This window comes from Grampus griseus, assembly GCF_964374135.1.
Source record: "Grampus griseus genome assembly, chromosome: 20".
Taxonomy (NCBI): Eukaryota; Metazoa; Chordata; class Mammalia; order Artiodactyla; family Delphinidae; genus Grampus; species Grampus griseus.
This window is the reverse complement of record NC_139014.1, coordinates 44023802-44047547: the sequence shown is the minus strand read 5'-3', so window position 1 is coordinate 44047547 and position 23746 is coordinate 44023802. Positions and strand designations below refer to the sequence as shown.

The following is a 23746-nucleotide window of genomic DNA, read 5'->3' as shown; positions in this document are numbered from 1 at the left end:
GTGAAAACAGTCATATCAATATCATAGTTTTTGTGCCGGATTTTTTTGTTTAAATTAATCCTCTCATCTTTTTTTCCTCTCTCTGTTATTGCATATATAAAATATGAGAAAATTATTTGAGGTGACCTACCCATCAACAAAGAGAAAAGATCTAGCCTAACGTAATATACTCCTAGTGGGAACTAATGTATAAAGTACAATGAATGAGTGTAATATACAACTCCCCCCACCAAAAAAAAATCTTGAGCTTTTGATAGAATTATTTTGGTGTTTGTGGAAGAAGGGGTGTGTGTGTGTGTGTGTTTGTTTAAAACTAGTGTATATTTATTAAAAATTACAAATTATACCAGATTTGAATTTGACTTTACTAGAACTAGAATGCCTGTTCACGAATAGGATAATACCCTTTTGTAACTTGCTGTTCTTCTGCAGAATAGAGGTTATCATCTATTTTACAGATGAGAAAACTGAAGCATTTTGAGGACTTGGTAATTTGGACCTAAGACCATCAGACTCTAAAGCCCATGCACTTTTCTCTGTGCCAAGCTACCTAGTGGATTGACTATTAAGTTTAATATTCATTTTACCATTTTATTCAGTCCAGTTAGAAAATGAGATGTTTATAACTTTATCTTTCTCACTTTCCTTGCTTAATTTAGAAAACTATTTGGAGATTATGGATGCTAAGCCCGAACCTGGACCCCTCAGTGAGAGTTCAGAACTTCTTTTCTCCTTTGGAGTTATAGCAGATATTCAGTATGCTGATTTGGAAGATGGCTATAATTTCCAAGGAAGCAGACGGAGATACTACAGACACAGTCTTCTTCACTTACAGGGTGCTATCGAACACTGGAATAAAGAAAGCAGCCCACCCAGTTGTGTACTTCAGCTTGGAGACATCATCGATGGATATAATGCACAGTATCAAGCATCAGAAAAGTCACTAGAACTCATCATGAACACATTCCAAAGGCTGAAAGTCCCAGTTCATCACACGTGGGGAAATCACGAATTCTATAACTTCAGCAGAGACTATTTAACAAACTCCAAACTTAACACAAAGTTTCTGGAGGACCAGATTGCCCATCATCCTGAGACTGTGCCTTCAGAGAATTATTATGCTTATCACTTTGTACCGTTCCCTAAATTCCGGTTCATTTTACTCGATGCTTATGACATGAGTGTCTTGGGCGTGGATCCGTCTTTTCCAAAATACCAGCAGTGTCTGAAGATACTGAGGGAGCACAACCCAAATGCGGAATTGAATAGTCCTCAAGGTGAATTATTCCTTTGAGCTGAGAATCTAATACATTGTCTTTAAATTCTTCAGCTACCTTTTATTCAGCAGGAAGATGGACGATTAAGGTAAAAGTATATTGTCCTGTTGTTCAGGGTCAGGATTTCTCACACGCCTCATGGCACATGGATTGGTGGCATTTGGTTCAAGATTCATTTATTTAACACATAACTGAGTGCCTGATGTTCTGGCCGGGTACTTTTTCTAGGGCAGCTATTCAGAGGCGTAGGCAATACTGACAGTCCCACTTTTTTAGGGATGGAGTAGAGGAAACGAGGAAAGTGGACGGGACAGATAATAAATGCAACAGAAATAAGTGATCAGTGCCACCAAGAAAATAAAGTACAATATTATAGAAAACGACTAGGGGTACCATTTTAGTCAGGTGGCCAGAAATAGCCTCTCTAAGGAGAAAAGCATTTCAGCTAAGTGATGTGAAGGAGTCAGCCTTGGGAAGAGCGGGTGGGGCAGAGCACTCAAGACAAAAACCAGTGCATAGGCGCAAAGCAGTGTAAGGCACTGTTACTGAAGAGCACAGAAGGGCCCATGGGGTGCAAGGTGATTTTACAGTGGCTCAGTGGACACAGAAAACAGTCTGTTGTATATTTAGTGTAATGGGAAGCTGGGGAAGTAAGCAGAGGAGAATTGAGATTAGGAGTAAGATACAGTGTGATTTACACTGCTCTAAATTGTTAGCTAAGTTTGAATGCCCAAATGAGGGAAAATCAGCATTTGATGGGTCTAAATTACTAAATTTGTTTCAGGACTTGCTGAGCCCCAGTTTGTCCAGTTTAATGGAGGATTCAGCGAAGAACAGCTGAACTGGCTGAATGAAGTTCTTACATTCTCTGACAGAAACCAAGAAAAGGTGGTGATTGTGAGTAAGTATTTAAATGATTTGATTACACTGGCATTTTAGAGAATGGGTCTAGTTAGGTTTTAAAACATACTAACAATATTTAATATTGTGATATTTTTATAAAATGAAAGCTTAGTTTAAAATTTTTTATTGAGAAACAATCTGAATGTAAAATTAACATTTAAGCTTGAGTCAGGAAAGAATTGTAAAATAAAACATCTTGCCATATATTAGAGCCTGTGAGTTGGCCCTTTAAGTTTAAAAGTAGTATTTCCCCAAATGGGTTCAATTGGTGTAGTAATACATATAAGTGAAAAACTCCATCCAGGCCCCAGACCAAATCCCAGCCTCAGGAGACCTACCTGTGAGTGCAGTGACCTCTGCTGATGAGGTGAAAGCAAAGCTGGTGTCTTGGGACGAGTGTGAGAGGCTCATCTGGCAGGTCTGTAACTGTGTCCACCATATGATTGCAAGGAAATAAAATGTGTTGTTTTCGTTTAGAATTGTTTTCCACAGACATACTGCCATTAGAGGTTATAGGAACCTGGAGGTGCTTAAAATAGACGTGTGTGTATGTGAGCGTGTGTGCGTGCGTGCACGCACGCACACACGAAGAACTGAATCTGGATTTGCAGTATGCCTGGTGTACTTGGTTTGGGGGCTGGGATTAGTTCTCTCGGTTAAAATCGATGTGGCCTGATGGATGAGAAGATAGTACTGAGGGTCACAGGGACGGCATGCCATTCTGGCTCTTGTTTCTATGAACTGTGTGACTCTGGACAGATGTTGAATGTGCAAACTGCAGGTTCTCAGGATGGTATCAAATGGACTTATGAACATGAAATCCTTTTGAAAATGACAGGCTCTTCAGATAGTTGGTAATATAAAATTATATTTCAGGGAATTCCTTGGCCGTCCAGTGATTAGGACTTGGCGCTTTCACTGCCGAGGCCCGGGTTCAATCCCTGGTGGGAGAATTAAGATCCGGCAAGCCACTCGGTGTGGCCAAAAGAAAACCATTATATTTCTACTAATCAGCTTTTACTTATTTATCTTTCACTGATGTGGTAAAGATATGAGATGGAGTAGGGGTATTTCTAGAATATCAAATGTCATTCAAGGCTTAGAAAATTATAAGGTGCCCTCAGGGGTTATAGGCATGATGTGACACTGTTTGGCTCTGTAATAAGTGGTTTCCAAAATGGGATACTTCTTGTCTCTGCTTTTTAGTTTTCACTGCCATAATGTACCTGTTATTGTAGAGAATACTGGAGCTAAAAGGGACCTCGAGATCATATAGTCAAACCTTTTAATTTTAAAGATAAGGAAACTGAACCCAAAGAGATTAAACTATGTAGGTCAAGTCATAGAGCTCCTGAGACTGGAGACCCCTTTCGTCGTCATCTCCCTCCGTACCGTATTCTTCCCGTTTCTTTGCACTTCTGTCAGTGCACCTGTCTGCGTTAGCATCTCGTACGTTTCTTCCATTTTGCTCTAAGCTCAGACACTGGATGAACAACTGAGTGCCTCGGGTTTTCTTTAGCAAAGTTTAAAATGGCTAATAGACATTTTCTTTTGTTTCTGTTTGCTTCTTCACTTTCATTTTGGCTTCTCGGAAGTATTTGGCCTGCTCAAGTTTTGGCCATGCAGTTGGAAGGATAGAATTGCTATTAGCTGAGATATGGAACACTGCCGTAGGAGGGGTTTTGAGTGAAGAGTTCAGGAGTTCAGGTTTGAAAATATGAAGTTGCAGATGCCTATGAGACATCAGGAGAGGTGGTGAGTAAGCAGTAGGGACGTATGAGTCGGAAATTCAGAATAGAAGTTTGGGTCAGATATATAAACGTGGAAGTTGAAAGAATACAGATAGTATTAAAACTGTAAATTACTAAGAGATCACCAAGCCATTAGGTATAGACGGAGTAGTGAAGCCTGAGGACCAAGCCTTCGGGCACTCCTGACAGGACACTAGGGAAGTGAGAAAGCAGCAGAGTGAGGATCAGAAGCTGTTGAGGTTGGGAGAAAACTAGGGGGACAGCGGTGTTCTGGAAGCCAAGCATTTCAAAGACGAGGAAGCGACTAATTGTGTCCGATGAGTCCAGCATGGCATCTGGGTCTACAAAGTCACACAGCCTCCTGGGACTCTCAGCCCTTATCACAGCTTGAAGAGTGGTTTTGTGTGTGTGTGTGTGTGTGTGCGCGCGCTCTGTTACCTCCCCTTTTTTTACTTTTATTATAAACTAATAGATATTAAGCAGAATAAAATTTTCAGAATAAAATTTCAGGATAAAAATAAACAGTAATAGAGAAAAAAGGAAAATGATTTAATGGGAAGAATCAAAGACCAGTGAGCTGTTGTACCTGTACGTTGGAGTGAAACCGTGGCCTGATGTTGATGTGGCCTCGTAGGTGCCTTGAGATCAAGAATTTGAAATTCTCTTGGCTGTATCTCCGGTGGAAGCTAGTATGAATGTTCCCTTCTTTAACTTAGTTTTCTCATCTGTAAAATGGCTATGGCCACCTTGATCTCATGGAGGTATTTCAAGTAGCATAAGTCAGTTCTTTATAAAACATTGAGTGTTTATATAAATGACATATATATATAAAATCCATTGGCCCATCCCTAAACTGTTCTTTTACTTGGGAGTAGCTCTTTCTGTGTGTGTAACACTCATACTCTTAGGGAAGTCAGTGAGACTGGATTCCAGTGCAGCATCCGCCTGATCTCTGGCTGCATTTACGGACCGCCCTGCCCGGGATGCCCTCAGTCTCCCATGGTGGTGCTTGTGCATCTTGAGACTTTGTAGGCCGTAGATCTCAGGCTTTCTGCGTATACAGCAGCCTCTCTCCCCTTGGATGCAAACTGTCTCGCCCTTCTTTATGCTCCAGAAACGTGGCTCTAGATGATCTAGTTTTTCATGTATGTGGATTCTCTCTGGTCTCGGTCCATATGAGTAGCAATACACATTTTCTTTATCCTGAGTACTAGTTTTTAGCCTTTTTTTGGTGAAAAAGGTATTTCTTAATTGGCTCATAACTCTTCTTCTCTTTAACTAACAGGCCATCTTCCCATTTATCCCGAGGCCTCTGACAGTGTGTGCCTGGCCTGGAATTACAGAGACGCCCTGGCAGTCATTTGGTCTCACAAGTGTGTGGTGTGTTTCTTCGCCGGTCACACTCACGATGGTGGCTACTCTGAGGATCCTTTTGGTGTGCACCACGTCAACATAGAAGGGGTTATTGAAACGGCTCCAGACAGCCAGGCCTTTGGCACAGTTCATGTCTATCCTGAGAAAATGGTGCTGAAAGGGAGGGGCAGAGTTCCAGACAGAATTATGAATTACAAGAAGGAAAAAGCTCTCCATTTTTAGTGTGATTTTATTTGTTTACTTTGATAGAAAGAGACTGACTTGGCTTTGTGGGTTTGTTCCGCCTTCCTCTCCCCACATCCTGAGTCTCATTGTTTAGTATTCTGTTTGCATAACAAATGGCCATAACTGACTTCAGTGTGTGTTAGCTCGTAAGATATTCTGAAATGTCATTTTTGGATAATATATCCCGTGTTGAAAACTGGAAAGGAAATGAATGAAAGTAGCATGAATAAACCAGGGAGGAGACTGAGGTGGGGGGGATACAGTCCTCCAAACAGATTCTATTTAGCCTTACCTGAGGTTTTTTTACTTTTTACAAGGAGAATGTATTCATTCACTGTATTAGCTATGTAAGTTAAAATTCATAATAAAAAAGAAATAAAATAAGCTCAGGTAAACTTTTTCCGTTTACCCAGTTGTGTGAATGAGCTTTAGACATTTTATGCTCAGAGTACCCATCATATTTGTCCTTTTATAGGTTTATACTCCTGTTTCGTAAGCCAAAAGCATCACTAGTTACTTCACAGGTGAACGAATAGCACCCCCATTCACACAGGTGAATGTGTGGTCTCCCTTGTGAACCTCTTGTGAGTTCAGCCAAATCAGGACCGAGTGCCAGTGCAGCTGTGTGCCTGCCAGCATGTCTGTTTGGGCCCCCAGCTGGTGCTATAGGAGACTATCGTAGGTAGATGAATTTACCCTTGACTCCCTTTATAGACAAACGGGGCATGTTTAACTGAGCTGTCATATATTCTAAGACTTATTTGCAGAAACACTTACTCAGTGGCAAATGGGGACTGTTCAAATGTAGAAAAAGTTTGATTCAGGGCCTGAAAAACAGGAAGACAAAAAACCAGTACTAGTCAACGTAAGTGTGTCTGCTGAGTACCGAAGCATTGTGGGGCTGCAGAGGCGTATCAGTTTCCGCTGGCTGCTGTAACAAATTACCACAAACTCGGTGGCTTAAACAACATATATTTGTTCTCTTACAATTCTGGAGGTCATAAGTCTGAAATTGTCTTCACTGGGCTGAGATCAAGGTGTTATCAGGGCCATGCTCTCTCGGAGGCAGAATCGGTTTCCTTGCCTTTTCCAGCTTCTAGAGCTGCATCTCTTGCATGTCTTGGCTTATGGCCCCTTCCTCCATCTGCAAAGCTAGCAATGCAGCTTTTTCCAGTCTCTTGCTGCTTTGTTGTCACAATGCCTTTCTCCCCTTCCGTCTGTAGTCAAATATCCCTGTGCCTCCCTCTTATATTGTAATTACATTGAGGGCCCACCCAGATAATCCAGGATAATCTTCCCATCTCAAGATCCTTAATCACATCTGGGAAGTCTATTTTGTGATGTAAGGTAACATTCAAAGGTTCTGGGGATTAGGACCTGGATACCTTTGAGGGTCATTATTCAGCCACTGACGTGACTATAATGCGCTCCCTGCCTTCACTGACTTTCCACAAGTGAGAGAGAAACAACCCTGCATACAAATGTATGAAGAAAGGACAGTGGCAACATGGAGGAGGGATTTAATTTTGTTTGAAGGGAATAGGGATGACTTGAGGAAGGAAGAAAAATGGTTTAAATAGATGTGCAGGTGCATTTCATGTAGACAGAACAGCGTAGCGTCATAGGATATGCTGAGTTCAGGAACTGCAAGTAATGCTATGAGGATTCACCAAACAGCGCTGGGGGATGGCAGGCGGTAAAGTGGGAAAGGACAAGCTAGGGCTTGTCCTGAGTGACGAGCCAGAGTTAGAACTAAACTTGTCAGGCAGTGAGGAACCCTCCGGTGTCTGAGCTGGGGAATGTGTGAGGAAATTTGTGTCAATTCCAGGCAGTGGATAATGAGAGGCTGATATAGGAGAATGACAATGGGGAGAAAAAAGATTGTGAGGGTGGGAGGACAGAGATTTTGACAAAGAACTATTAAACTTACTAATAATACTTAAATTCAATTGAAAAATAGAGTTGAAAAGCAATTTCAGTAATACTGTTCAAAAGGCAGTACTTTACCAAGTTACTGCCTTTTACATGCTTCTGGAGATACGAAAGAAGGAACTGTGTATATTCACAAAATTCATAGTATTATATGGGAGATGCAAATATGATGAAAGTGTATTTTGGACATTACTTTAAAAAAAATTGAAACATTACAGTCTTTTAAGCACAGAATCAGGCATTACTTGGAGGATGGGTAGGTCCTATATAGAATTTGGAAATAAATCTGTTTCTTCATGTCTGACTAATAGTTATACTAACGGAGGTATAAAAACCATAAGTATACCAGAAAACTGAAATCCTTTATTTGTATTTCACTGACCCTTAAAATAAATTTTACTTTAATTGCTTTAATATCAACTAGATTTTTTTTCCTTTACCCTGTAAATCTTGATAGAGAATTTCTGACTATCCAGTGGCCATTATGTAAAACAAAAAACATGCCTATCTCCTTTAACAAATATTTATAAAATACTTAATATCGTATTAAAGGCTATAAAAATAGGCAAACTACCAGACTCATTTTCACTCTACTAATACTTTTTGAGTCAAATATTTCCTAAATCTCATGAAACTGTCTCCACTATGGAGTTTGATGCTAGCATATGTAAAAGAGTTGCCATCCAGATGCTCTAAGACAGCACTGACCAACAGAAATGTAATGTGAGCCACATAAGTAATTTGAAATATTTTAGCAGTCACATTTTAAAAAGTAAATAGAAATAGATAAAATTAATTTTAATTATGTATTTTATTTACCCCAATACATCTAACATATTATTTTAACATGTAATCAATATAAAAATATTTTACATTCTTTTTTATACTAAGTCTGTAAAATCTAGTGTATATTTTATACTTATAATCCATCCATTTGGACACTAAATTTTCATTGGAAATACTTGGTCCGTATTTAGACATAAAATTTGCAGCTGAAGAAGTAGATTCACATATCCAAGTTGTTCCAAACATACTTAAAACAAGTGTTCCAAACACACTTACAAGTTTTCTCATAACTGAATTGATGTTTTTAAATAAAAATGAAAAAATTCAAACTTCTTCAGTGTACATTTCAAGCGCTCAATACAACATGCAGCTAGTGGCCACCAGACTGCACAGCTCTGAAATGGTCTTCTCTACAGGGCTACTTTTGACATTAAAAATATGTGTCTAGATTTTGGTCTTATTTTTCATTTAAAATGTAATTAATATTCTCTCTGTCCTTCTTTTTGGTCCCACATTCCTTTATTCTAGCTAACTTTCTTTCCAAGACATGCTTGTTCACTTGGTTCATCTGGAGTCCTCATTTAATTCACAGCACTGTACCAGTTCAGTATACTGAGGTTAGTTCAGGGGTACAGCCCTCTCCTGAACTCTTTCTATCATTATCCAAACCCTGCTTCCCTCTATGTTATCAGGTGTAGCCCTTTGTCAGCTCTTTATATTTTGAATGCTCTCATATTATCTCGGTTATAAACCTTGCAACTATATAAATAAGTAGGAGGTCTGGTAGTAACCCTATTTTATAGATAAAGAATTATCCATGGGAGGTTTACACATTTGCCCAAGTCACATGGATAGTAACGTAGCTGAGTTAGAATTCATATTTCTGAACTTTTGTGTTTTGCCTTTTCCACTACACTGTGACACAACAGAATGTCAGACTCCTTCTCTTACTAGTCCCTTCCAGTCCTGTGTTGTAGGCAGCCTAACTTAGGATTTTGTAAAAAAATCATCTCTAGTATTAAATTACCTGAAATAAATTCCTAGGAAACTGGCATGTTACAATCATGTTTACAAAAAATTGTAAACTCTCATTTTAAGAACAGGATTCTTCATTTAAATTACTGTCTTGCAGTGAGTTGGCCAGGAGGACCGCATCTCCTTGTTTATATATACATAGACCCATGAGATAAATGGGGAAAGAGCAACTATGATAGCAATAGCCAACTGAATTCTTCCACCAACTGGATTCCTATAAAGACACACAAAAATTATTATAAATAACAATCCAATAAAAATTATGAATTGCTTTGGTAACGAATATGAAGATTGATTTTACTAAAACACATCATTACATTTTTGTACGGTCTTTTTAATTTTTTAAATTGAAATATAATTCTTATTTCTGCATTTATAATTCTGCATTTCAGTGACCTCAGTTGAAGGTCACTGATAAAGCAATGTTAAAATGGATCTTTACATAATGATTTTTGTGTCCTGTTTAAGAAAACTTTTCTTCCCCAAGGTCTTAAGGATACTAGATTATCTTCTCTAAAAGTTTTATTGTTTTGCTTTTCACATTAGATCTATAATCCACCTAGAACTGATTTTTATGAAAGTTTTAAGGTGTAGGGGTTGTTTCACTTTTTTCCATATGGATATTCAATTGCTCCAGCACTATTTATTGAAAAGATTGCCTTCCTTTGCTACCCTGGAGTGCCACCATTGTCCTAAGTAAAGGCCATATACATACATACATACATACATATATATATATGTGGATCTGTTTCTAGATTCTGTTGTTTCATTCATTTATTTTTCCAGTATGGGTTTATCTTATACTGCCATAGGATAATTATTTAGGTGTTCTTTATTTTAATATTGAGGTCTTTAATTTCTCCCATAATGTTTTATAGTTTTGTATGCAGAGATTTTGCACATCTCTGCTAGATTTATTCCTGGGGAGTTGATTTTTTGATGCTATAAATGATAACTTTTTGTTTTTATCATTTTCTGTTACTTGCTGATAAGAATAGTTGATTTTAGTATATTGACCTAGTATCCAGCCATCATGCTAAACTCACTTATTTGAATAACTTTTTAGATGTTTAGAAATTTTCTACATATGTGATTTTGTCATCTGTGAATAAGGAAAATTTAATTTTGCCTTTCCAATCCTTGGGGGCTTTTATTTCTTTTTCTCGCCTTACTGTACTGGCTAGGACAAGCGATAGAATAGTGTTGAGTAGAACTAGTGGCAACAGTGGCTACTTCTCATTCCTGATCTCAGAGGAAAAGTTTTCAGCTGCTCACCATTAAGTATCATGCTGTGGTATAGATACCCTATAACAGGGTAAGTTCCTTTTTAAATCAATTTTTATGAGCTTTTATCATGAATGGATGTTGAATTTTATCAAATGCTCTTTTTGTATAGGCTGAGAAGATAGTTTATTTTCTTCTTTCATTCTGTTAATGTAGTGAAAAACACTGGTTGGTTTCCAAATGTTAAACTAACTGTATTCCTAGAATAAACACAACTTGGTGGCTGGGTCATGAATTGCAGGACTTGATTTGCTAATGTTTTTTATTTTTTGCTAATATTTTGTTTAGGGTTTTTCCATCTGTGGTCATGAGTGAGATTGCTGTGTAACTTCCTTTTTCTTTCGTTTTTTTTGGTTGGGGGGTGGGTAATGTTCTTGTCAACTTTTGGTGTCCAGATTTTTCTGCCCTCATAAAATAAACTGGAAAATATTTCTTCTTTTTCTGTTCTCTGGAAGAGTCTGTTGAAGGTTGGCATTATTCCTTCCTTAAATGTTAGGTAGAATTCTGCAGTTATGCCATTTGGTCTAGAGTTTTCTTTTAAGAAAAGTTTATATTATACCCTCAATTTCTTTAATAGTTATGAGACCGTTCTGAGTATTTCTTCTTGTGTCAGTTCTGGTAAATTGTATCTTTCAAGGAATTTGTCCATTTCATCTACATTTTCAAATTTATTGGGAAAAAGTTGTTCATAATATCCTCTTATGATTTTTGCAGTGTCTGTTACATGGGTAAATATCTTTGTCTTTTTCATCCGAGATTAGTTATTTTTGTGCCTTCCTTTCCTTGCTCTCACTTTAATTATTTTTCCCTTTTTAGCCTTGCCAGGGTTCATCAGTGTTATTAATCATTTCAGAGAATGAATATTTGTCCCTCTTATTCCTTTATTTTTTAATGCTGATTTTTTCCTTTCATTGGTTTCTGCTTTTATATTTATTTTCTTGTTTCTTTGGGCTTAATTTACTGTTCTTTTACTAACTTCTTGAACTGGAGAGTTCCTAACTTCTTCGAAGTTTACCTCATTGACTTTCAGCCTGCCTAGTTTTTGTTTTGTTTTGTTTTGTTTTAATATATGTATTTAATGCTATAATATATGTATATGTATATTAAATATACATATTTAATATATGTATATAATGCTAAGCATGCGTTTTACCCACATCCCACAAATTTTAATATGTAGTCGTCTCCTTATCATTCAGTTCAAAATATTTTCTAATTTTCATTGTGATGTGTTCCAAATGTTATTTGGAAATACATTTCCTAATTTCCAAACATACAGTGGTTGTCTGATTATTATTTTTGTTAATGATATCTAGCTTAGTTGCACTGTGGTCAAAGAACGTACTCTATAAGATTTCAGTTCTTTGAAATTTGTTGGAACTTATTTCATGGCTCAACATAAAGTCTTTTTGCAAATATTCAACGTTTACTTGAAAAAAAAAGTGGATTCTGCCATTCTTGGTGCTGGTATTCTATATATGTCCTTTAGGTCAAGTTTCTTATTGTGTAGCTCAAATTTTCTATATCTTTATTGATTTTTTAAATCTTCTTGTTCTGTTAGTAACTGAAAGAAGTGTATTAAAGTCTCCCAAAATGATTGTCAATTTTTTAGTTTTTCTTTTTCGTTCTGTCCATTTTTATTTTATCTATTTTGAGGCTATGTTATTAGTTATGTATGCTTTTTAATAAGTGGTGTTGAGATCAGCAGAGAGCCAAAAAGGAAAAAGATAATATTGGATCCGTTCTTTTTGCTGTTACACTAGGATAAACTCTAAATCGGTCAAAGATTTAAATGTAAAAATGAAACCATACATGTATTAGAAGAAAACTTAGGTAAGTTACTTACAACCTGAGAGGAAGGAAAGTTTACCTAACTATGACTCCAGATCCAGAAGCAATAAGGGAATGGACCGATAAATTTGGTCACATTAAAAAAAATTTTTTTTTTCATGGCAAAGTGTACTTTGCATAAGCAAAGTAAAAGGACAATAAGAAACTGCAAAATAAATTTTTCAGATTATATCACAGACAGAGGGTTAATAGCCCTAGTATGTAAAGAGCTTCTAAAAGTAGAGAAGACCAACAACCTTAGAAATTGGTTAAACCTATACTCTCAGAGATGAACCAATATTTATAGAAAAAAAAATGCAAATGGCTCTTAATCATATGAAAATATGCTTACCTTTGCTCCTAATAAGAGAAATACAAATGAAAACTACCCATTTCTCAACTATCCAATTAGTAAAAATTCAAAAATTTGACAATACACTTTGTTGGCACTATTTTGAATCACAAAAGATTGGATACAACCTGAACAGTAGAGGACTGGATGAATATACTGTGGACCTATCAGCAGAATAAGGAAAGTCTTTATATACCACAGGGTGATCTCCAGGATGTAGTAAGGGGAAATCAAGAATACAGTTGTGTATAATATGCTACCACTTAGCTAAGACAAGCAGGAATACCAATGAATGTACGTATTTGCTCCATTAAGAAACCATGGAAGGGGACTTCCCTGGTGGTGCAGTGGTTGAGAGTCCGCCTGCCGATGCAGGGGACGCGGGTTCGTGCCCCGGTCCGGGAGGATCCTGCATGCCGCGGAGCGGCTGGGCCCGTGAGCCATGGCCTCTGAGCCTGTGCGTCCAGAGCCTGTGCTCCGCAACGGGAGAGGCCACAACAGTGAGAGGCCCGTGTACCGCAAAAAAAAAAATAGAAACCATGGAAGGATGAACCATAAAGTTGAAAAAAGTTTCACCTATAGAGAAAGGGAGGACATAGGGTTGGGAGATAGAGAAGTTAGAGTTCTTTGAAGGTACTCTGTCTTGTAGATTTGACTTTGGAACCACGTAGATGTTTTATATAATTATAAAACAAAATTAATATATTTTTAATAAAGTATCCCTAGAAATTGAAAGTAAAATGAAATAAATGAACTTAACTGTCTATTCACTTGGTGGGATTAGCACACAGTTACTATTCCAAGTAATTTGAATGTACATCCCTTAGAGAGATGTTCCCTAGAAACAGCAACACAAAATACCTATTTTCAGTAATTATATTGTTATTCTGAGATTGTGTTTGTATTGTGGGATGAGTCAGATGAGTTATGTTGAGGTCACTGAGACTAGAGATTTTTTGACATGATTAAAAGTAAATACAGATTTAAGATTGCTGATAAGGTCAGATGAAAACTTGTGTTCCTGAATTTGAATTCTAGGATCGATATGAACTCATAAGGGATTTTATCTTTAACTATATACGTAAAAAAAAAAAAATATATATATATATATATCTTTATATATGTAATACACACACATATACATATGTGTATATATATATATTTATGACACACATACATATATATACATACCTATGCACACATAACGTGAATTTTCCTAGTTCTGCCCACTAAAAGAACCCAACTCAACCCAGTAGCAGTGAGCACCATTTGTGCCCAGAATGTGACCTCTAAATACCATTATTACCTACTGAAAGTAATGAGGGCTTTCTGGAAAAATGGTTGATTCCAGGTCTGGGGCATAAAATGTATAATCTTAGCTTGGAACATTTTGTCATACCAGAAAGCAAGGAAGCAATCAACGTTTACTAGGGTCGTGTCAAACAGAGTTCTGGTGCCAACCTGCATAAGTGCCCCTGGTCAAAGATGAGACAGTTTCAGCAACTGCCATGGACTGAGAAACATCAAATATCTTGAAATCCATGACTTTATAATGGTATTATTAAATAAACAAAACTATTGGTCACTTTTGGAAGGTGCCCAGGCAAGAAAAACTCATTATTCTGAAAACTGGTGAATTAAGAGAGTCAACTCCTTCTCCTCTTATGATCTGTGTCTGAGTAGTCCAAGAATTGATAAGTGGAAGTTTTCCAGATAATAATCAAGGAATGGTATACTTAGATTATGACCATTTTGCAACTCAAATGAATTAGTGGATTTAGGCAGTGATCATCAAAGATTTTATATTAACATTAAAGAGAAACAGCTAGGTGTTATGCACATTATGATGGAAGTACATACCACCACCCATGAAGTGGTCTTGCTTAGTGATGATGATGGTAAGAAGAAGAAGAAGGAGAAGGAGGAGAAGAAGAAGACGACCAGAATCTGGCCAAGTTTCTAGATCTTACCACCAATTTATAGGAAACATGAAGCACAGAGGAACAAGCATTTGTAATACAATTGTGAAAATATAAACATTGGCTGGAAAACTCGTAACACTGAGGAATTACTGTTTTACTTTGTGTGTGATGATGGTAGAGTGGTTATTTTTTAAGTGCTTATCTTTTAGAGATACATACTGAAATATATAAAACATAAAACAACATGTTTGAGATTTATTTCAGAATAATTAGGACAGTGATAGATGATACAAGATTGGATATATAATGATAGTTGTTGGAGCTGGGTGATGAGTACATCTGATTCATTATATTAGTCTCTGCTTTTGAATGTGTTTGAATATTTCAAAATAAAAAATTAAAGCAGAATTTTTTTTAATTGCCAAAAAGTCCTCCTTTTTTCTAATGCTGACCTTAAAATCTACTTTTTACAATTAAACTATCTATACTGGCTTCCGTTTTATTGGTGCTTGTATAGTATGTTTTTTCTATCTTTTGACTTTCAGTGTTTCTGTTTCTGTATATTTGTGTTCTCTTTTGTAAGCAGTGTTTAGTTTTTAATCTTTTATCCATTTTGAAAATCTTTATTGGAATATTTGGAACAATTACATTTAATGTAGTTTCTCATATATTTGAGTTTAATTCTCTGTCTTAACATCTGCTTCTTATTTTCCCCATCTGTTCTTTTTCTCTTCTCCTTTCCTGCCTTCTGTACTCCTTTTCTTTCAGTGGTTACCCTAAGGATTACCACATGAATCCTTGACTTATCAAAATCTAATATAAATTGATACTTTTAACCTTCCCAGATAATTCAAGGACCTTAGAGCACTTTAGCCCCATTTATACCCTTCCAGCTTATATGCTACGGTTGTCATGTATTTTTTTTTCTATTATTGTTTTATAAAGTTAATATTCACTTACATGTACCCACAGTTTTATATTTTGTTTGCTATTCACTTTTCCCTAAATATCCAAGGATCCTTTTCAGATCACTTTCCTTCTCTCTGGAGAATAGACTGGCAACTACCTGTGATGACACAGGAAACTGTGGTATTCATAAAAGTATGAATGATCATGAAACACTGAACCAACTCTTGTTAGCTTCCCTTGCGAAAAGGAAAGATTTCTCTCAAAAGATTCCTGTTTCCAGTTGTGTCAATATTCTCACTTACCTACTTGATCTGACCAACCTTAAACGCATCTGATTTTAACAGTTGAGTTGAAAACTTACTTTGATGAGCTGTGGCACAGGCTCAGCCATGCTGTGATAATCACCAGACCAAAGAGCTCCCTATAAAATAGCATAGATTTCATATTTTGAAGTGGCTGCGAAGTGTCATTTTCTCCCTGACACTTGATTCTGCTGACTGTCTGATGACTTCCTCCAAGATATATAGCATGTACAAAATATTTTCACGTCTAACCATGACTCATAAACTACTTTTTTCAGACCTTTTAAAGCCCTATATGAAAATAAATTTCATCTTATGAGGCAGATAAGAACTTCATGACTGTTCCCCAATTTATAGGTGAACAGAGAAACAACAACAAAAAACAAACAAAAACATATATAAATCACTTACTTCATGTCACGGGGAGGAATACCACAACCAAGAAGACAATCCCAGATTTGATCAGGCACTCTTTTCACATTGTGTTAGAGGGGTCACTGTTAGGCAGGTTGAGCTCAAATCAGTAAATTTAAGCACAGATTGCAGGAGACTGGGTCACGTCTTAGTGGAGTGGAATGACTTGTAGTGTGAGTCTAATGATTTTGGGGTGGGTATATGCTTCTAGAAATATGTGTTAAAAGGTTGTATCTTTTACATAGCGTAGAAAATAATAGTATTTGGCCAAATACCACCAGAAGCCCCCACTTGGATTTCACTGTGCCTCATGGGCTTCAGGTTGGTGGAGGTGATTGAAACCATTTGGTCCACATTCCCATCAACTGACCCAACCTGATGTAGTTTTCCAAAGATTAGGGCCTATAATGTAGCAGCACCTCACCAGTGGGACTTAAGCTACAGGTCTCTCAATTTTGGTGTTGGCAGATGTTACCAGTGGGATAGAAAGGAAAGGAGGGGGGCTATTCGTGAGACCAGGGAGTCAAGGGTGGGAGGAAGCAAAGGAGGAGGTGATAAAACAAGAGCCAATGGTGGTGACAAAAGGAGGAGAGGACATGAGATATATAAGGGCAAGGCTGGCAGAGGCTGACCTCTGATGGGGCTGATCACACGTGTAAATGAGATTCTGGCTTGAACCAGGACTGAATCCAAAGGCTGATGGAGTTTTCACCTCATTAGACTGGACTGAATGTTACTGTACGCGATCCTTGCTCGTTACAAGGGGGTCAGGGTCCAACTGCCCGACGATAATATAATGCAACGTGTAGCAGTGATCACAGGTTTGGTAGGCAGTGCTGGCTTTGAATGCTGGCTCTATCATTTCCTCAGTTTCTTCAGCTTATAAAGGAGATAATATCTTCCCTGCTCCTTATGGTGTTGGGGGAATTAAATCATCGTCATGCACAGATAAGGTGTCGTAAAGGAACAGATTTCTCAGTTCTTCCCCACCCCTTCCAAAGAGCAAAAAATCACTGCTCACCTGCCTTCTTCCTCATGCAAGATGTTCTGTTTTGTATGAAGCAAGAGGTTGTACGCCAAGCCAACAGCCCACACGATACAGAAGAATATGTGTATTGCAGAGACACTCTTCCAAATAAAGTTACCTAAAAACAGATATCCTGGTGCTGTTAATCGTGGAATCACATCCCAGAGAAAAATGGTCTCTTTGTATTGTTTTGCCATAATCTGCCTTCAAGTAAAGCATTCAGAAAAGGCTGGCGTTTTTTTGTTTCAATTTGCCCTCAAATCAAAAGGTTAAAACAGAGGTTAAAACAGTATTTATAAACTTAAGTGGACATTTATTATTTTGATTGTCCAGCATCTCCCCTTCCTATGATGACGACCCTTATTTTTTCTGGGGATCCACCCTTCCCACACTCCTGGTCTATGTGTCCCAGACAACTGGACCTTAGTGAGGTCAATCAATGTATTCCATCCCCTCAGTGACAGTGATTTGTCTCAGGATGAACAGATAACGAATCAGGGCCAACAACTCCATTCTGAGCTTTTGTGGAGCTATCAGGGAAGTGGCTTCTAGATTCTGTTGGACCCAGCATGGTGAAGCTGTGACCTTTGTGTGGCAGGGCTACCACGTGGAGCCCAGGGCTGAAGTGCAGTAGATGTGGAACTAAGACTGCAGACAAATTTAAGTTCTGAGCTGCCACCAGTGCCTGAAGCCAGCACCATCCCAGCCTTTTCAGTAAAGGATCCCAGTACATCTCCCTTCATCTTATAGGCCATTTGAGTTGTTTGTTCCTTGCTTGCAACTAATGGAGTCCTAACTGATACACCTTGAAGATGTAAACAGAGATCTAGGGGCCTTGTACAAGGAGCCCGAGCATCTGGGGGATGGGAGTTTTCCCCACCCAGGTGGGAATCATTAGTCTTTATTCTAAGGCCCTGAGAATTTTCAAGCCCCACTAGTAGAAGCTGATTTAAAGAAAGTGACAAATAACCTGCCGGACTAACATTCCCCATTAATAAGAGAATGTTAGTAAACAATGTAAAAAAAATTTTTTTTCTGCTCTAAGACACTGTTTCATAGAATGAAACTGTCCAACTAAGGTTTCCTGAGTTTTTAGGGCCATAAAAGGTGAAGCAGCTACATTTTGCCCCTAACTGAGGTAGGTGGCCTGTGGGCAATACAAACCGCTATTTTAAGTGAATTTTTTATGTGTATACTCACCTGGGATATACATGTAAGGAATCCAAGGAGCAGGTTACAAAACAAACATATGATAAAGCCTCTGTGTTAGAGCCATTCACTGACTCAACAAACATTAGGTACCTGCCATATTCCTGGCCATGTTTAAGCTAGACTTGGGCAAAGATGGGTTAGACATGATCCTTTCAAGGGGCTTACAGCCTAGATGGAGGAAACATATATAAAAGTGTGCAAGAAATTGCTGGAGTTACTGTGATGGTACATAAGGAGATTAGAGAGAGCAACATGTATCAGTGAAAAATCTAAAGATTTGTTATAGACGTTATAGACAGTTTCTCTACAAAAGTAGCAGTTCAGATCCATAGGCGTTAAATGAATTCAAAATCAGAAAATGACTAATGGGAGTGGTACTGGGAGAAGAACTGTATAGAGTAAATGCATAATAGACAATGATGCACCACTAAGTATGGAGACAAGGTTAGCAGTTTGATTGTTGCCCATCTTCCATTAGCTTGGTGGCTTAAGAAGTCAACGCGGTGACTGAAGCCCTTCTCTCTCAGGGGCTAAACGGCATAACTGCTGTACCGCATCAGTATGAGATCCTGGGTTCCAAATTGATAAAGGCTGTCTTAGTATGGCACGGCCTTATCAAGTTTTCCTGAAGATGGGTGAGGACGATCTAGATTGGAATTCGCCTCCTCTTATGATCAGAAGGGAGAAGAGAGACGTGGAGAGCTCCAGTTTTCTCCTGGGCGTTGGCAGATAGACTGTTGTCATTGAAAGGAAATCAGATTTGCTGTATCTCCATTCAGAATCCAAGGTTCATACCTGTGACAAGAGGGTTAAGTCCAACAAGCAGGGTCAGACCGGCAGGAACTGTATACACAACCTGTTAGCAGAAAAAGAGGAAATTATATGGGTTAAGAAGGATGCCCAAAAAGAGAAAAAAAAAAAAAGAAAAAAAAAAAAAGAAAGAAGGATGCCCAGTATAGGAGGTGTTCAGAGATGTGTAGGGAGTAAAGAAAGATGACAGCAGTGGCCACCACACTCCGTGACTTACCTCTAGCTTTCAGTAGCAGCTGAGGAGGTGGTGACCTCTGCCTTATGGCATTTACCGTGTCAGGCTGTAATTCTATCTGCCTTCCTCCTAGACTGTACGCTATTCCAGGAAAGACTTCTCCATCTTCAAGCTCTAGCATTGAGCAGAGTTTTGGTCTCAAGACACAGTGACCTCCTAATCTCTCGCAAGCAACATCCATGCCTAAATGGCCTTTCCCTACTTTTCAAAAAATGCTCTTAGAAAAGCAGGGCAGGGGCAGCCATAATTAGCCACACGGCCCTGCTGGGTCTGGCTCCATGGACCATCCAGCCCCATATTCCATCTCTGCGAGTGAGACCACATAAAGGTTATGACAGTGTACAGATCAGATGTGCCCAATAAGATCAGGCCCTTCATTTTGGAAACTGTTGTAAGTTGGTTTGGCGTTGGGAAGGCTGGCCCTGAAGAGGCCCTATTTTCAAGCCTCGTTCACGGCAAGCAGGCAGATTCTGGAAAAACCTATTGCTTGTGTGGTGTGGGCAGAGGGCAAGTAGCGGGTAGGAGGTTTATAAGAAGCGTGGGGCCTCCCCAGAGATGTAGCTGCTTAACATCAACTGTGATGCTTAGTTAGAAACCTTTAGTTTATAAGGAAGTTGTCAGAGCTGAACATTTTAAGTGATTTGCTGTCACTATGAAAACATGTCTGTCTTGACCCTGGGGAGAGAAAGCATCTGGATTACAGACCATGTTCATCCTTCCTACTCCATCCCAAATGATGACTAGAATATCAGCCAGTATCAGCATTTGCAAGGACAGTCACGCTGCCGAGGGTTAGACCAAACTTTAGTGTGCATATGAATTACCTGAAGATCTTACTAAAATGCAGATCTGATCCCAGAGGTCTGGGGTAGGGCACTAGATTCTGCTTTTCTAACAAGCACCCAGGGGATACTGGGGCTGTTGTTCCAAGGGCCACTTTTAGAGCAGTAAGGGGTTAGTTTCCCCCTAGTGAAGAACTACATGACTTAGCTACTGAGGGAGAGAGAAACAGAGACATCGAGACAGACAGAAGTTAAACACATACACATCATGCAGTATTTAATTGTGCTCTCCATAAGAAATGTTTGGCAGAGATTTTTAAATGTGCATTCAAATGTATCAGATATCTGTGATTAATAGATTATGGGGTCTGAGCACTTATGTATGAGTGCTCACCAAGCAGAATGGATCCCAGACCATAAGCCATGTTAGGGGCTTCTTGGGAAACATTTCCTCCCTGATGAAAGGGAGAAAAGCACAGGAGGAAAACTGGTTTTGCCTCCTGCCTTGTTTCTTCCTACTTGGGATGCTCTTGTCTGGGCATGAGATGTTTGGAGCTGCAGCAGCCATTCTGTAAACATGAGAGGATTTATCACTTACCCATTGAGGACTGGCAGAGAAGCAAGACAGAAAGCCCAGGTCCTTGATGACACTGTTGACCATTAAGCACCTGCCTCTAGACTTCTTGTGAGATGGTCTGTATTTTTATAACCTGATGCTAGTCAGATTTTCTATTATTTGCTCCTGTATGCATCCTGATACAAGTATCCTCCATAAGCAAGATGTGGTAGGGAACATGGAAATCAGTCAGGTACAGTACAGCCCCCAATGCCCGGTAACATATAATTGATTCATCTGTGCCTTTATTGTTTTATTCACTCAAGAATCAGTATGGGGAGAACTGCCATAGAAAGGTTCTATGCTAGGTTCCCTAAGGACCAGCAAGAAGAGGGAACTGGCCTCTGACCTCTGGGAGCTGGCATATACAGAGCCAACTCTAATGCAAAGCAGAATGAGTTAGTGGTACAGTAAAGGTTCAAAGGAAGGATGGTTGGAACTTATGGGAAAGAGGCAGAGAGATTTTGCAGGTGAGATAGCATTTGAGATAGACCTGGAAGCTTGAGTAGAGTCTGACATACAGGAATTCTCAGGGGAAGGCAAGAAGTGGACTGGGCTTCCCAGACCAAGTTGGGAAGGTGGGTTAGGGCCGTATTGTGGTGGGCCTGGAATGCCAAGTTGGGAGTTTCAACTTAGACATTTTGGGAAATGACAAAAGTTTTTGAAGCAGGAAGCAATATATGGGGAGTATTATAGGAATGGAAGATATTAGAGGCAGCTCAAAGAGTTAGGAAGGACCCACAAGGGTCCATGTGGGAGGAATGGGGGCTAAACTGGGGGTGAGGGAGGATGTCTTTGGGGGCCTGGTGTTTATTATTATTCATATTACATCATCCAAGCATGAGGTGAAGGGTAAAATGTGCCGATACCGTACAGATAAGCAATTAGACCTACATTGTTTTTTGTTGAATTGCTTTGTTCTTTGTTTTCTGAGGGGATCTCAAAGACAGTGGTAAGAAACAGAGATGTTAGAGATGGCTGAGGTTTTGAGCAAGGATGGCTCAGAATGACTGCTGATAACAGAAATGGTGAGTCAGAAGGAAGAGTGGGCATTGGAGGGAAAGATGCTGGGTAGGACCTTGTGTGTATCTGAGGAGCCACTGTAACGTACAGGTGGACAGATGTAGCAGTCGTTCGGAACTTCGGCATTAAGCTGGATATTTGGAACTGCAGGAGAAATAGCATTTGGAACTAAGGACATGGATCATAGTGCTGAGGAAGAGGCAGGGGCATGTGAATCTGGAGAGTAAGAATATCAGAATGTGGTTATATTTATAACCACATATATATTATATATATTACATTATATATAATTCCAAATGCTTTCACTTGTTGTTACTCTATACACAGTCAACATTATTCCAAAGCCTAAAATCATCTCATCAGTGATATTGTACAGTATTGTATATCTGTATTGAAAGAACCGAAATTTAGATATTTCCAAAAACGTGTGGAATGAACTCCCCCTCCTCTAAATGATTCAATCAGAGTATTGGTTCAATGTATACTGTAGGTTTTATGGGCTTTAATTACTTTTTATGAATGTAACTCACTGAATTAGCAGAACCACATACCTCAAGCCTGCCATTTTCTCGTCAAATGTTTGTTGGAGTTTCTGGATAGAAATTCATGAGGATTGGTTCACTTAACCTTGAGAGGTCTGTTCTGTGTCTTCAGAAAAGTGTCCTCAGTTGGCCCATTTTATTCAAAGGGAATACTGCTGAAAGGCACCTCTATATCTGGAAAATTCTGACTTCTCAATCTGATCCTTCTCCTAATATTTTAGGAAAAAGCACTTACTAAGGATTTGATTTCTAAGTTTTTAAATAGACGAAGCAGGGAGGAAATAGATAAACCTGCGTGTTTCACGCAGCCCCACAATTCTTTCAGGTGTGGGAAGGCAGCTCCTACTCACCATCCACACTTCTGCATCTGGATCATTTACCTGGAATGCCAAAACGTCAGCATTAGCGACATGCTGTCATGTTCCATTCCAGCATTTGATCTGCTCTTTATTCAGTTCAGTCATTTTCTAAACGCTGCAGTAGGGACCGAGGATACAAGGAGGAGTATGACATAGCGTGTAGCCGATGGTGACGGGGAAGGGGCTTCTGGCTGAACCCAGCACCTGGTTTGAACACACAGCCACACCTACCTATTTGTAAAGAAGGGCACAGGGGGTCCACAAAGGGCGAGCCAAGCCCAGAATGGGTGTCTTAAGCGCCCTCCAGTCTCAAGGAATGAGGAAAGCTATCACAAAGGGGCCCCAAAGCAGGCTTGGAAGGATAATTAGCTGCATAGGGTTTTTGCTCTGCTTCCTCTCCAAGGCCGTGAGTTCAGCCTCGCCCCCAGGCTGCCTTTTTAGAAAGGTGCCAGGGCCGCTTCTGCTCAGGTCCCTGCAAAGGGACACGCGCCGAACCAGTTCCTTCCAGCATGTGAGCAAACGCGACCATATGATCACACCTGTCTCAGCTGGAGCCGGAGTGTGGGTTCCGGGATCACCAACCCTGACTGCAGCCCTCCCCGTACAGGGCCGGCTCCTGCGACCCCGCCGGCCGCTCGGCCTACACCGCACGGGGCCTGGGGCGGAGCTCGGAGCCCGGGGTCCCGCCGCCCGCCGCCGGCCCGGGGCGCTGACCTGCACGAAGGCCGCCAGCGCGAAGAAGGCGCCCATGAGCCAGTTGCAGGCGCGCCACAGACCCGGCGCCCCGCGCCCGGCCGCAGGCGCCATTGTCGGGCGGCGTGGTCCACGCCGTGGCCCCTCCTTC

At 39.5% G+C, this 23746-nt stretch overlaps 2 protein-coding genes across 8 annotated transcripts in view; one reads left to right on the top strand and one right to left on the bottom strand.

Annotated features, from left to right (window-relative positions):
* ADPRM (ADP-ribose/CDP-alcohol diphosphatase, manganese dependent) overlaps positions 1-6291 on the top strand; it is a 12521-nt gene extending 6230 nt beyond the window's left edge. Inside the window, exons 2-4 of the mRNA XM_082679247.1 lie at positions 660-1277; positions 2062-2178; positions 5217-6291. Coding sequence (XP_082535373.1) covers positions 677-1277; positions 2062-2178; positions 5217-5527 — 1029 coding nt within the window. The 5' untranslated portion in view covers positions 660-676 and the 3' untranslated portion in view covers positions 5528-6291. The remainder of the gene's footprint in view (positions 1-659; positions 1278-2061; positions 2179-5216) is intronic.
* On the bottom strand, positions 5413-23746 carry TMEM220 (transmembrane protein 220). Of its 7 annotated transcripts, XR_014298335.1 has the most exons (7): positions 23617-23746; positions 22894-22923; positions 19331-19391; positions 17318-17441; positions 15942-16001; positions 9276-9497; positions 6364-6674 (listed from the first exon to the last, which is right to left on the bottom strand). XR_014298335.1 is itself a non-coding variant. In XM_082679255.1 (6 exons), the coding sequence occupies exons 1-5, from the start codon at positions 23707-23709 to the stop codon at positions 6351-6353; spliced, it is 315 nt and encodes a 104-aa protein (XP_082535381.1). In that variant the 5' UTR covers positions 23710-23746; the 3' UTR covers positions 5413-5458; positions 6308-6350. The 7 variants fall into 7 exon arrangements, 6 of the variants coding, with proteins under 6 accessions (XP_082535381.1, XP_082535376.1, XP_082535377.1 ...); XM_082679255.1 differs by lacking the exons at positions 6364-6674; positions 9276-9497; positions 15942-16001 and adding exons at positions 5413-5458; positions 6308-6357; XM_082679250.1 differs by having other exon boundaries at positions 6364-9497.